Source organism: Sciurus vulgaris, assembly GCF_902686455.1.
Source record: "Sciurus vulgaris genome assembly, chromosome: 4".
NCBI classification, from domain to species: Eukaryota; Metazoa; Chordata; class Mammalia; order Rodentia; family Sciuridae; genus Sciurus; species Sciurus vulgaris.
The window spans coordinates 38,458,810-38,471,570 of NC_136464.1; the positions used below are offsets into that span (position 1 = coordinate 38,458,810).

The following is a 12,761-nucleotide window of genomic DNA, read 5'->3' on the forward strand; positions in this document are numbered from 1 at the left end:
AACCTATAATTAGTCTTCAAATTTAAAAAGTCATCAAAATGAACACTAAAATCACTTTAATGAATGAATGTTTCTGTCAAAATACTATTTGAAACACGTAACATCAATATGCTGATAACTTCATTTTGAGTACAACCTAAAACATTTTACTTGAACTGGTCACACAATCACCAAAACATAAAGTGGTTGCCCCACCATACATACCAATTAATGTGCTGCTTAAAGAAATTTTAGAAAATAAACCTAAGCAGAAGTAAGAGGAAAAAAAAAAATTAGGAAAATGCCATAATGCACTTGGTAGAGTTAGAATGTAGCTCAAGCACTTATTACCTGTATTCCTTAACATTATTCAATCTTGTCTCTGTGAGAAAATTTAGAATAAGAATGTGAAGTACTCTTTCTTCAAACCTTTTTGTAGCTTAGTTCCTTCTTTTGTTTTGGTGTCTGCTCAAATAGCAACTCCCAAGAAAGACCTTTCTCTGCTTCATTTCCTCATAGCATTTATTATATACAGAATCTAAAACTACATTCTTTGCTTGCTTACTGTCTGTCTTTCCTATAAGAACACAGGTTCTAGGAGGGTTAAGACTATGCCTTCTGTGTTTACTGCTGTGTTCCTGGTGGCTAGAATATGACTGACACATGTTGGTGCTAACAGGCGTTTACTGAATGATTAAATAATGCCATCTAGCTAGAAGGCTCTTTGATAGATTAAATAAGACAACTAATGGAAAGCCCATGACATTCAATAAACAATAGCTGCTATTTTAATCTTTCATTAGCACTTGTTTTAATTATGTATGATTAAAAGTACAATGCCCAGTTTCAGAGATACCAGTACCATAAATGTCTGGTTCAGAGCAGTGCTTCTTCAACTTCAGCATACCACAGACTCACCAAGAGGGTTTGTTATTATAGATTTCTGGCCTAATCCCCAGATAGACTGGAGGTCTAGGGTGAAGTTCAAGAATTGCATTTCTAATAAGTTTCCAGGTGATGCCGTTACTGGTAGAGGCTGCCAATCTGGAGTAGCTCTTTGAGTAGCAAGTATATGTAGCATGGGAGTTTTTGTTTTTGTTTTTTCAGTACCAGGGATTGAACTCAGGGCACTTGACCACTGAGTCACATCCCCAGTCCTGTTCTACATTTTATTTAGAGACAAGGTCTCACTGAGTTGCTTAGTACCTTGCTTTTGCTGAGGCTGGCTTTGAACTTGGGATCCTCCTGCCTCAGCCTACAGAGTCACTGTGATTAAAGGCCTACACCATGGTGGCACCTGGCAGCATAAGCGTTTTAAATGCTAAGTTTCAAATAATTGTGAGTTCTATGTGCCTTAATTATTTGCGTATTCATACTTACTCAAAAATAATAAATGGTTGGGAGACTTAAATTTTGCCATCATATGAATACGTTATTCCTTCACTTTTACACATGGCCAGATAAAATCACCAGGTCTTTTAACTGCAATATCAACTATATTTACCAATGAATCCTTCTTCTTGGTATAAATTAAAAAATAAATAAAACAATGTGTTTTTCCAATAATTCATTCTGTGGTAAGGGATTACTACCATAATCTCTGAAAGGACAGAAAGCTTTTCTTTCCTGTACCACAGAATTTCATGTCTATAAATATACTTTGTGCTGAGCAAAATCTCATCAGACTTCCTAAAGGGGCCTCTGTTCACAAAAGGGTTAAGAACAAACACATAGCATTCATCACATTTGAGTTAACTGAACAAAGCTCCTTTGTCCTTAGTTTAAGTGAAAAGTCTTTCATTTTAAGTCAACAACCTATACAATCCCCAGCAAACATATTCTATGCAGCTTCAGAAAATTTCTCAGGATCCTGGTACAAGAAATAGAGCATTCCTTAATTTAGGACCACCTATTTCTAGTCTCTAGAGTCTTTCCCTCTTCCTGAGACCCACAAGACACTTATGTAGATTCTCCAAGACAGCATTTCTAAAATTATAATTCCTAACCAACACTGCCTACATGCTGCCTTTCAGGTTAGCTACCATTTCAGTCAAATTTTTGAAAGAAAAAAACACAATAAAATAATTTATTAGTCATTCATTCATTAAATCTTTGATACTGAGTACGCAAATCCCAGATACCAAGAAGACATTTTACCCATATCTGTCTGTGGAAGCAAGTGGACTGCACATCTTTGAGGGAATGAGTTTTAGAAGATGAGTAACTGCTAACTGGGTTCAGAGGAAAAGTAGTTCACACCAAGCACAGTAAACAACTGAACTAAGTACCTGTACATGCGTGTGTTAAGTGGTGTCGCAAAAAGAGACAGGCAGAAACCAATCACAGTTAAGTGATTTAATTTATCCTAAGGGCAACAAAGTACCTTTGGAAAATTTGGGGGTAGGCTCAAGAGTCACAGGGATCAAGATAGTAAGCAGTTGTTAAGTACCGCCACTCTGACACAGATTAAGAATGTGTTGCAGTGGCTCTGGTGGAAAGAAAGGAGGGTCTGAAAGAGAAGAGTAACAGAGGGATAGAACTGATGGAACAGTCTTGAGAAATACCAGAGAGAGAGAGACCAGAAAGGACTCTGTGGAGTTGTGACAACTCAGTGTTGGTATCCCACTTGTTCATTCTTAGATGTGCTGTGTTCCAGTGGGCTAGGACATCCAAGTGGGATTCTAAAGCCAAGAGAAGATAGCTATGAGACAAAGGTTTAGGAGAAATCAGCGTTGTTAGTTTAAGTCTCCGAGTAGATGAGTTCACAAGGAAAAGATAAATCCAAATACTAAGCGTATTAGAATCTCTTCTTGGCTTATGAAAATTTTGCTTGTTAGAGTATAAGTTCCAAATTTACCTTATCTGTGCCTGACACAGAATTGTTTACTTTAATCATTAAGATATTATTTGTGTAGACAGGTTTTTCCTTAGGCCAGGTTATTAAAATTATCTCACTGTGGTTAATGTGTATTTAGTTCATTTTAAAATTCATTTTAAAGTTTTATCTGTTTAATAAATGTCTTAACCTGTATAAAGGAAGTGATATTAGTAAACAAAGTGGGAGTCTAGTTAAAGGTGTGACTTTTATGCTTTTTTGCATCTCCTTGCGGGAGCCTGGGACATAGGTACCCCACCATTTGTTGCCTCCTCTCCACGCCCCCCCCCCCCCCCCTTTTTTTTGCAGTACTGGACATTGAACCCATGGGTGCTCTACCACTAACATATATCCCTAACCCTTTTAAACTTTTATTCTGAGAGAAGGTCTCCCTAGCTGGCCTTAAATTTGTGACCCTCCTGTCTCAGCCTTCTCACTAGGATTATAGGATTGTACACTGCACCCAATGGCTTCTTCCTTTTGTGTGTGTATGTATGGGGAAAGGGGTTGGTTTGTCCCTTTTTCTTTCTTCCACTTAGCTGGAGAGCTGTAGGCAGCGTCTGCTTGCCCTGTGGGTCCTACCTTCTATAACCACAGGGCAGTCAGGCAATTTTACCTCCAGAATTTCTATGGAAAATGGGGAAGCATCAATCTATCTGGCTTGAGGAAAAGAGTTGAAATGTGTTTGCATAGTAATTTGAGAGAAGGCTGAAGTAACTTTGTTTATTCACATCAAAGTGGAGTTGACTTCTGCCTCCCACAGTAATGTAGCCCTTCTGCACCTTTACTGAAGCCAGGTCCAAGGGCATCTGATTCAGTCCAAGTAAGAGCTAGGGTCTATGGCTTTAGGAATTTCAGAAACATTCTAATTTCTTCTTTTGCATTCTACTTTGCTCCAATACCTGTGTCATTATCTTCATTACACTTATAGCATATGAATTTATATCATAAATTTCTTAACTTGACTCTTCTTCACCTGACTGTAATTTGGAGGATAGATTCCATCTCTAGTTTTGCTCACCAACAATAAAATTTCACTTATGTTTTTCACTTGAATAGTAACACCGAAATCTTTAGATTTCTTACAAGTATTCATAACAAGAACTAGTGTTTACTCATTCTTTAATTATAGTATTACACAATTGCAGTCTTTGTGCAAAGTTATTTTAGTAAGATTTTTCTTCATAAAACTAAATCAAGATCTAAAAGTATTATAGGATACCACAGTATCACTTAATATTTCTTTCTTACTGACTTTCCCATTTGGCCATTTTACTTAATTTTATACCCATTCCAAATCACAGTACTACTGTATCTTCCCTATATTACATATGCGCAAACCAGGCAGTAGAGATAAAACCCAGAGAGTATCACCACACCAAAGACTCAACCAAAGGTTGCCTAACACTGCTATATGGTACTATTAATACTATCAATGCAAAAAGGGAAATACTTTGCAAATACATTAGTTTTTGCCTATAAACATCAAAATAAATACAAACAAAAATTACACCGAAATCCAAGAACTTAGTGCTACATACTCCTTAGATCTCCTCAGGCAGTAGATTATTTACTTGACTCCATCATTTTGTCTATTCTCCCAGGTTCTCTGTTGATGATGAAGGCTACATTTTTGTGATTTACCAATGTATTTTAATCACAGTTCTGCCATGTTCATTCTTTATCTGTAAAGGTGCTTGATGAATGCTGAAAGATCTTTTAGGCCACAATGAACTGCATAGTTTAAATTATCATTTACCTCGTTAGGTCTAAAATTGCTATTGAGAATATAAAACTAATCATTACTTAAAAACTAATTGTATATACTTGCCAAGTCTTTTGCTCTTACTCCAAAAAAGGGGACATTTAAGATAGGGTTTTATTTCAAAAATTTTTTTTTCAGAAGGACATCTATAATATTTGTAGTATTCAGATGGAAACTGAGGAATTTATGTTTTACCTTACCTTCCAGAGTTGGCAGTTTTTGCTGGAAAGATCCAAACATAAAAACAATGCATAACTTTTAGAAGAAGCAAAACAAGACAAACCATAAACCATGTGCAGGTACCATGCCTGGAACAATGGGAAATACAACTGGCTTAAGTCCCTACCCTAGAGTAATCACACCTTAACAGCTCTGCCTCCAAAATGTCCATAACGTAATCACATTTCACCTCAATCTTATATCTTATTACCTTGTTTGAGGCCCTATAACCTTTCGGTTGACCTACAGTGATAGCCTTCTAACTGATTTGCTGTTCCTTGAACCTGCCAAACATTTCTACTTCAAATCCTGTATTTGCTCTTCCCTCTTCCTAGAATGTTTTTCCCACATATCTAGAGAGCTCAATCCTTTCTCAATGATATTCTGTTCAAATATCATTATATCAGAGAGGCTGACCTAGATACACTTATAACCCACTATATCCGATCTACAGTCTTTGTTCCTCTTCAGAGTATTTAACCATAACATTGTACATATTTATGTTATTTTCCTCTACTAGCATGTAAACTTTTTGAGCAGAAAGTTTTGCTACTTACCTTCTGTGTCTAGAAAAGTGCCTGACATACAGTAGGTAATCAATGTGTGTTCAAGGACTATTAATTACAAACTCTTCAAGTTAAAATAATGACACAGGATAATGGCAAATTAATAACATGACATTCATAGTTAACTGCTAACTGAATAACATGAAGCAATGATACAGCAGCATCAATGGGAAAGCTTTTTCAAAATACACAAGCCCAGGCTTTACCACAAAACCCACAGTATTAAAAACAAACAAAAAGCCCACAGTATTAGTATCAGTATTCCCAGGTAAGGTCCCAAAGATGTATATGTTTAAATAGTTTTCTAGTGATTCTATTTGTGTTTGTGTATGTGTGTGTGAAGAGGTATAAAATATGTAATATAAAATTTGCCATTTTAACCACATCTAGGTGATTCTATTTTACACCACTGTTTAAAAACACTGGTATAATATTATGTCACTTTAGCAGAGGAAGATTTACCAAACAAATTGAAAACAAACCCCACCAAGCTATATTAGAAAAAGCATGAGCTTTGGAACTGAACTCAGGTCTACCACTCAGTAACTATGAGATCAGGAAATTTACTTAACTCTTAATTTCATGTCCATAAAATGAAGATAAATCTGTATACCCTTCTCTCTCTAGAGATCCAATCCAAACTGCTTCAAGGCTACTGTATAGCTAAAATGAAATCAAGCATACAAAGTATCTACTTTGGTGCAATAATGGGCATTAAACTTGAGTGTCCTGGAATCACTTTCATTGAAATAAGAAAATATAAGCATATGTAATCCTCGCATAAGTGGCTATAAAAATGTTTCTTTCTCTTCTGATGGGACAGGTGAGAATGCAATACGAGAAAATGAAAATCATATCTTCAGATATGATTCAGAAAGTCTAAAATGGGGCTGATAACCTGCATTTCTTACAAGTTCCAGGGTATACTGTTAATGACACTGTCAGCCTAGGAATCACACAATTTGAGAACCAATGAGGTGAAGTATGCAAAGTCTAACAAAATCTATGAGCACATTAATACCTTCAGCATAATTTTTAAAAACAAAATCTAAACTAGTTCATTTTTTAAAAAAGTTGTAACCAATAGTATGCTTGTGGTCTTTAGAACATTTTATAATTTGATAAAAAACAACTGTGTATTGAGATTCAAATAACAAAAAAATTACATGATACTGATATCCCAATGACAAATAATCTGAAAACACATTCAAAGATAATTCTTAGAATTCCTCTTTAAAAAGTTAAATATTGATTAAAAAACTAAACATGGCAGCTTTAAAGAAACAAATATAGGTACAATTTTTGATGAGGAGATAACATAAAGAATACTCACAGGTATGGAGACATTCTGTTACTGTAGTTGGCTTGATCAGATACCCTTTACAGATATAGCAGGTAATGTAAGGATTGAAATCTTTCACCAAATGTTTCCTTTGGGTAGCCATTCGTAGTTAGCTGGCTTTAGTAGCTCAGACAAACAAGGGTACTAAGTGGATGAAAGTCTGATCCCAGGAGCTGGCGTGGTGTTCCCAATAGGATGTCCTGATGCATGAGAACTAATATCCAGATTTATCATGAGATTGATGATCATCACTCCTTTCGGAAGCTCTGCTTTCCCATAACTGTTTCCACAATCATTTTAAGAAGATGAGAGAAAAAGGTGTTAAATTCTTCATACCACATTAAAATCATTATATTAACAGCAAATATTGCATGGTTCAAACTGGGTGAATAGGTTATATACCCTCTAATGTGCAGTTAACCTGCAAATCTGCTACACTTTAATTCAGAATAACAACAAATTCATCCAATCTTGGCGCTCCAACTCTCACCTCCATACTAATGACACCCAAGGCTATCAACTCTGATTTGTTATCTTTCCTCTTCAGTAATGCATTTTAACTATCTGTAGACTGCTTTATCAGGAGTTCCTGTGGATACAAGTTAAAAGATTCAAAACTGAATTCATTATTCTCCCAATCAGAATGTTCCTATTTCCATTTTGTACCCTATAATCAGTCAATAGATAAATCAGTTGACATCCATTTCCATCCATGCAAGCCACTCTACTTGCATATTATCTCTCCACCTACAGTCCATCTTTATTCTGCTATCAGATTTATTTTATTCTATCCTTTTACATTAGAGTCTTCATCTCAAAGTGTCTCCTTTTTATAAACAGGAAAAATCTTTAAGTTGCTCTGTCACATAACAGAATCCCCCATCCACACACACATAACATATCCTTCAACAACTTTCTTTAGGCAAACTGAAGGGATCACTCCCCTCCACTACTCTATGCAGGTTCTGTATCTTCCACCCAATAAGCTTTCCTCTCTTCTGCATCCTACCTATCCTTCAAAACCCTTCTCCAATGCCATCCTCAATGTATTTCTCCTTCCTTTTAACCCTTATTTTTATATTACATTTCCTTTTTATTTTTACATTGTTTATCTCCTCTACTAGACTGAAAAATCCTCTATAGACACTGGTAACATTTAGTAAATACATAACTTAAGCAATGTTACTTTCTAAGTTTCAAGGCTTAAAAAAAAAAAAAAAAAACTGTAAAATGAAAATGAGTGCCAGCCTCCTAGAGTGGTGAGGATTAAACAAAATACAAAGAGCTAGTTAACTCACAGTGAAAACTGAATGTCATTAATTTTTCTCACACTCTTTAGCAGAGTTGGCATGTAATTAAGATCAGTTTTAAAAAGTTTTTAGTTTCTTACAAGGAAGGTTTGTCCTCTTAGAAAATACATGAAAGTAGATGCTGATTTTCCTAAATTCATTCTGTAAACAGGAACTTTCCCCCATCTTAACTATTAACGCATAGGCAAGTATGAAGTAACAGGAAAAGTAAAAGGCATCATTCCCTCCACACGTACCCATTGCAAATGTTCAGGGAATAGGTTCCGCGTGTAATCACCCTATCCGCTCAGGAAATAGTGTTGAGGGTGTGACAGAAAGAAAGTATAATTAACCGGGACATCAGGGTTCTGGCCCTTAGCCCTGTATGACCTTTAGCGAAGCATTTAATAGCCATGCCTGGGTCTCAGCTCCTTCTCTGTACCTTGGGATTAACTGCCCTGCCTTTCCCACAGATTTGTCCTGAAGCTTCAAAGTAAGAGAAAGTCCTCTGAAAGAGGAAATGCAAGGTCCCGACCTGGGTGGTATTACGATCCATCGATCGTAAGGCACAGAGCCCTGTCAACCAGACAGTTAAAGGAAGCAAGTCCTTGCAGTAACGGGGCGGGGGCGGCAGGGAACTTTTCCGCGTCCTCCAACAGGACCCGGCGCTCAGATCCGTGCGGTTCAAGCACACGTCCTCCCGCTCGCCCGCTCGGCAGGTGCGCGGGCCCGGGCCCAGCCGACGCGCCGCTCGAGCCGGGCCGGGCTGCACAGGCAGGACCAGCCGCCTCTCCAGGAGCCGGCCGCCGGCAGCTGCCTCCCTCTCCTTCCCGGAGGGGAGGGCACGGCTCCGAGGCCCCGGGACCCCAGTCGGTCGCACCCGCCCCCGAGGGGCTCCAGTGACTTGAGGCGGGGCCGGCCACGGCAGGTGTCCATAGAGGTGCCGCTCCCGCCGCGGCGCAAACTTGGGCGGGGAGTGCGGGGCCGCCGGAGTCCCGGCCCCTCCCAAGCCCGCCCGGTACCTACCCAGCCGCCACCACCGCGGCTCCTCGCCGACAGCGCGACGGCCTCTGAACGAAGGAAAGTGAAAGAGAAACAGCGCCCGCCGCGGCCTGGCCGGTCCCAGCTCCCCGTCCGCCCTCCCCCTGCAGGCGGGAGCGCGCCGGCTCCGCGGGGCCACTCGGCTCGGGCCCGATAGGGCGCGGCGGGCCTCGGGGCCCAGGGCCGGTGCCGCCTCCAAGGGCAACTCCACCCACTTTCAACCGCCGGCGCCGCCTGCCCGCAGCTGGCCACGCCCTCCGCCGCCGGGCCACGCCCACCGCCGCCACGCCCGCAGGCCACGCCCGCCTGCCCGGGCTCCTCACAGGTGCTGCGACCGCCCTGCCAGTCCTGTTGAGGTGGCTCGCGCATGACTCCTAGCTTTGACCAAATTTTTATCTGGGTTCTTCTTATCTTCGCCACCCGCCCCTCGGTTGTTTTCATCATAACAATGACTAGTATATTTTTCCTGGCGGGTTTAAAAGCAACGGTCACGGTTGAGACTGAGTCACCCTGCAAAATTTGCCTCCTTAGCTGCATCTTTCCGAAATCAGTCCCACCTGGAAGGCAGTGGGAAGGAAAACATCCCTTGATTTGTTCCTTATTTAAAAACCATTAACGAACTTGTTAGTGTTGGGTGGGTCCAGTGATCCTGATAGTTGACAATTCTAAGTAACTGGAATGTTGTGGGGATGGGGGTGAGGGGGAGGGTAAGTGAAAAAGATTTACTGTTGTTTGCAAGGGTCAAAACAAACAAACAACAACAAAAAAAAAAAAACCCAGCACTCCTTCTAGTGGACTTTGAGATTTACAAGAGACCATTCATTGCAAAAACATTCATTCAAAAGCTTGCTTTAAAGCTGCATTCCTCAGTCATTCAATCCTATTCTGCTACATTCCACACACTCGCAAATTTCTACTACAACCATAATTTTGCTAAACATAAATTAGACCTGGTCCTTCACTTCCTTAGAAGACTGCAATCTAGTAATCCCAGGATAGTAGGCAAATCAATGCACTCTTCACTGATGGAACAAAAGTTAAAAAGAATATTCTAAATGGAAAGTTTCAAAAGGCAACTTTCAATCTGATATATCAGAAAGAGGAAAAATGTTGCAATTACATCATTGTCTCCTTTGCAGAAGCCAAAGCAGGGATGGCTAAACAGCTGAAAGTTAATGCCAAGTATTTGCTTTATTCCCAAGTGACAGAAATCACCTTATTGCCAGAGTGCTAGATTGTGGATATGACTCTAGAGGCAAACCAATAAACCCAGCAACCACGGGTTCTGTATCCCAGAAGAAATTCTACCAAAAAAAGTGGAGTAAGGCAGTTTAAAAACTATTCGCTTTGTAATTAAACTTATGTAAAACAGACATAAGTAAAACATTTTGCCATTTTAATATCACAGCAGGAACAATCCATTTTCTGAAAACTTTAAATGATCACATTTTTATAGTCCTTTAAGTACCATTTTGCAAAATTATATGCCAATGTCCACACTGGGGTCACAGAAATCACAATAAGTAAAAGAAACAAGACAGGTCGAATTATTTAATAGCAGAAAGATTACTCTTTGTTTCTTCATCCATAAACTGAATAGATCAATACAGAAAAGTCACCTGATTTATATTGTATTTAAAATATGCAATGGATGATATTACTGTATATACTACAACATATACAAAAGGACTTCATATTTTTCTATTTTATGCCAGAACTTATTTTAATTTTTTTAAAGAATAACAGCTAATAAAGTCCTAGGAGCATGAATGTGATTGGTGATTAGCAGTAAGTGGAGTTAATTAGCATTCTCAAAGAAATAAACTTAAGCGTAGATATTAGGATATATATGTTAGCAATTGAGGGAGGAATCACAAATATGCTACAGAGCACATTTTCATTACTTTATATTTTATGTCTATATTTTTATTTGAGAAGGTTGTGAAGTGGGATTGCCATGTGTGTCTGTGTGGGGGGGGGCAGTGTTTTGTAAGGAAATCTATGCTTTGTATCCTAGAAACAGTATGGATTGTAGCAAAATGTTCTGTGATTCTCCTCCCTCTTCAGCAACCAACCCATTTCTCCCACCCCAACAAATAAAGTGCACACAAACAAAAGGAAAAAAAAAAAAAAACAAACACGCAAATATTTTTTTCTTCTTAAAAAAACAATAACAAAAGCAGTGGCAAAGGAGAATGTTACAAAGAGCAACAGAGCTATGTGTAGATTCTAAGTCTTCAGACATGGAACTTTCAGCAGCGGTGTGGCCTCTCTTCTGCCCTGTGGCTACTTTCCAGTTACTTCTCCATTATCCCTTGGTCCTGCCAGTGGGTGCAAGAACTAACTGTTGAAGCCTCAAGATGAGGATAGCTCTAAAAACACACCTCAAATACCAGTAGGAACTTCAATCAAAGGCCCGGAACAACTCAATATATAAGGCCAGGAAAAAGAAAAGGCAGGATAAAAGAATCCTATCTGGGAGTCCTCTTATCACTAAGCTACCACAATCTTATGATTTTACAGATGTAGAAACCAAGATCCCAAGAAGTGGTAAATTCATAATCACAGAGTTGATTTTGGTAGCACCAAGATCAAAACAAAGGTGTCAGTGAAGCTTTATTTAAACCTCTCTGAAGAACTTCTGAAGTATAAGAATTAAGGGTAAGGAAGTGTCATAAAAAAAAAATTAACTTAAAAGCAGACAAAAAACAAATGAAGGACAAATGGAGAAGGAAAGGGAGACAGAGGGAGGAGAAAGAGGAGAGGGAAGAGAAGGTGGAAGAAAAGGAAAAGAAAGGAAGGAAGAAAGAGTGAAATGAGGGGGGAAGGGAAATTACTGCCTCGGTGGCGTTTAGGAGCAAACTAGTCAACTGACTCTGATCAAAGAAGCATCACCCCAAAATGATAAATTGGTTCACTTGATGGTTGACCCAGATCCTTTCAGGGAATCACAAATGGTTCTTGATAAACCTTGGAACTACTCAAAGATTAAATGTATATCTAACAAAAATTTTCATTACTTTATATTTTATGTGTTTATTTCAGTTAAGGACAGGCAATGGAGGGACAGTTCCATACTGAACAGTTCACATTCCTTTCTTGCTTAATAAATATATCATCAAAATTAACTGATTGTAATGACATGACTTATTTAAAAAATATGATTATATATTAACATTTCCCTAAAATATTAAATCAGATGGGTCTTTCCTTATCGTTATTTTATATGACTATTCTGTTTAATCTTTTAACGCAGAGTATCTTTAACATATAAATTACCCTCTGTAATCTAAAAGTCTTCCTATAGAGATTATAGAGAATATTAAAATTTAACATAAGTGTCCTACAGGGCCAAGTGTATTTATTTTCTGACCATAAACATTGTAGCTCAAAATCAATGACTGCTTAAAATCAATGATGGAGGAATGGGAGGAGAATAGAGAACTGAAGGATTTCCAATTGCTCTTGACCATTTCTCTTTTTCTCTTACTGCTCTCCTCCCTTACAATCTAATAATTCTCAAGGACTCTCTCTGCTAAATGTCTCTTGAATCTCTCCACTTAACCTCCCCAGTTCAGATCATTGTCATCTCTACCCACCATTACTCAATGGACTATTAAGTAACCTCCGTAAGGCTCTTGTCTGCTAAACCATCCTTCACAGCACAATCAGAGAACTTTTTTTT

General features: G+C 38.6%; 1 protein-coding gene across 11 annotated transcripts in view; it reads right to left on the reverse strand.

The window, feature by feature from the left end:
* Positions 1–12,761, reverse strand: part of PCGF5 (polycomb group ring finger 5) — a 105,402-nt gene that overhangs the window by 45,473 nt on the left and 47,168 nt on the right. For 4 of the 11 annotated variants that reach the window (XM_079138275.1, XM_079138267.1, XM_079138273.1 and 1 more), the window contains exon 2: positions 6,738–7,026. In XM_079138275.1, coding sequence (XP_078994401.1) covers positions 6,738–6,849 — 112 coding nt within the window. In that variant the 5' untranslated portion in view covers positions 6,850–7,026. The other 7 variants (XR_013763545.1, XM_079138277.1, XM_079138268.1 and 4 more) reach the window with 5 other exon arrangements.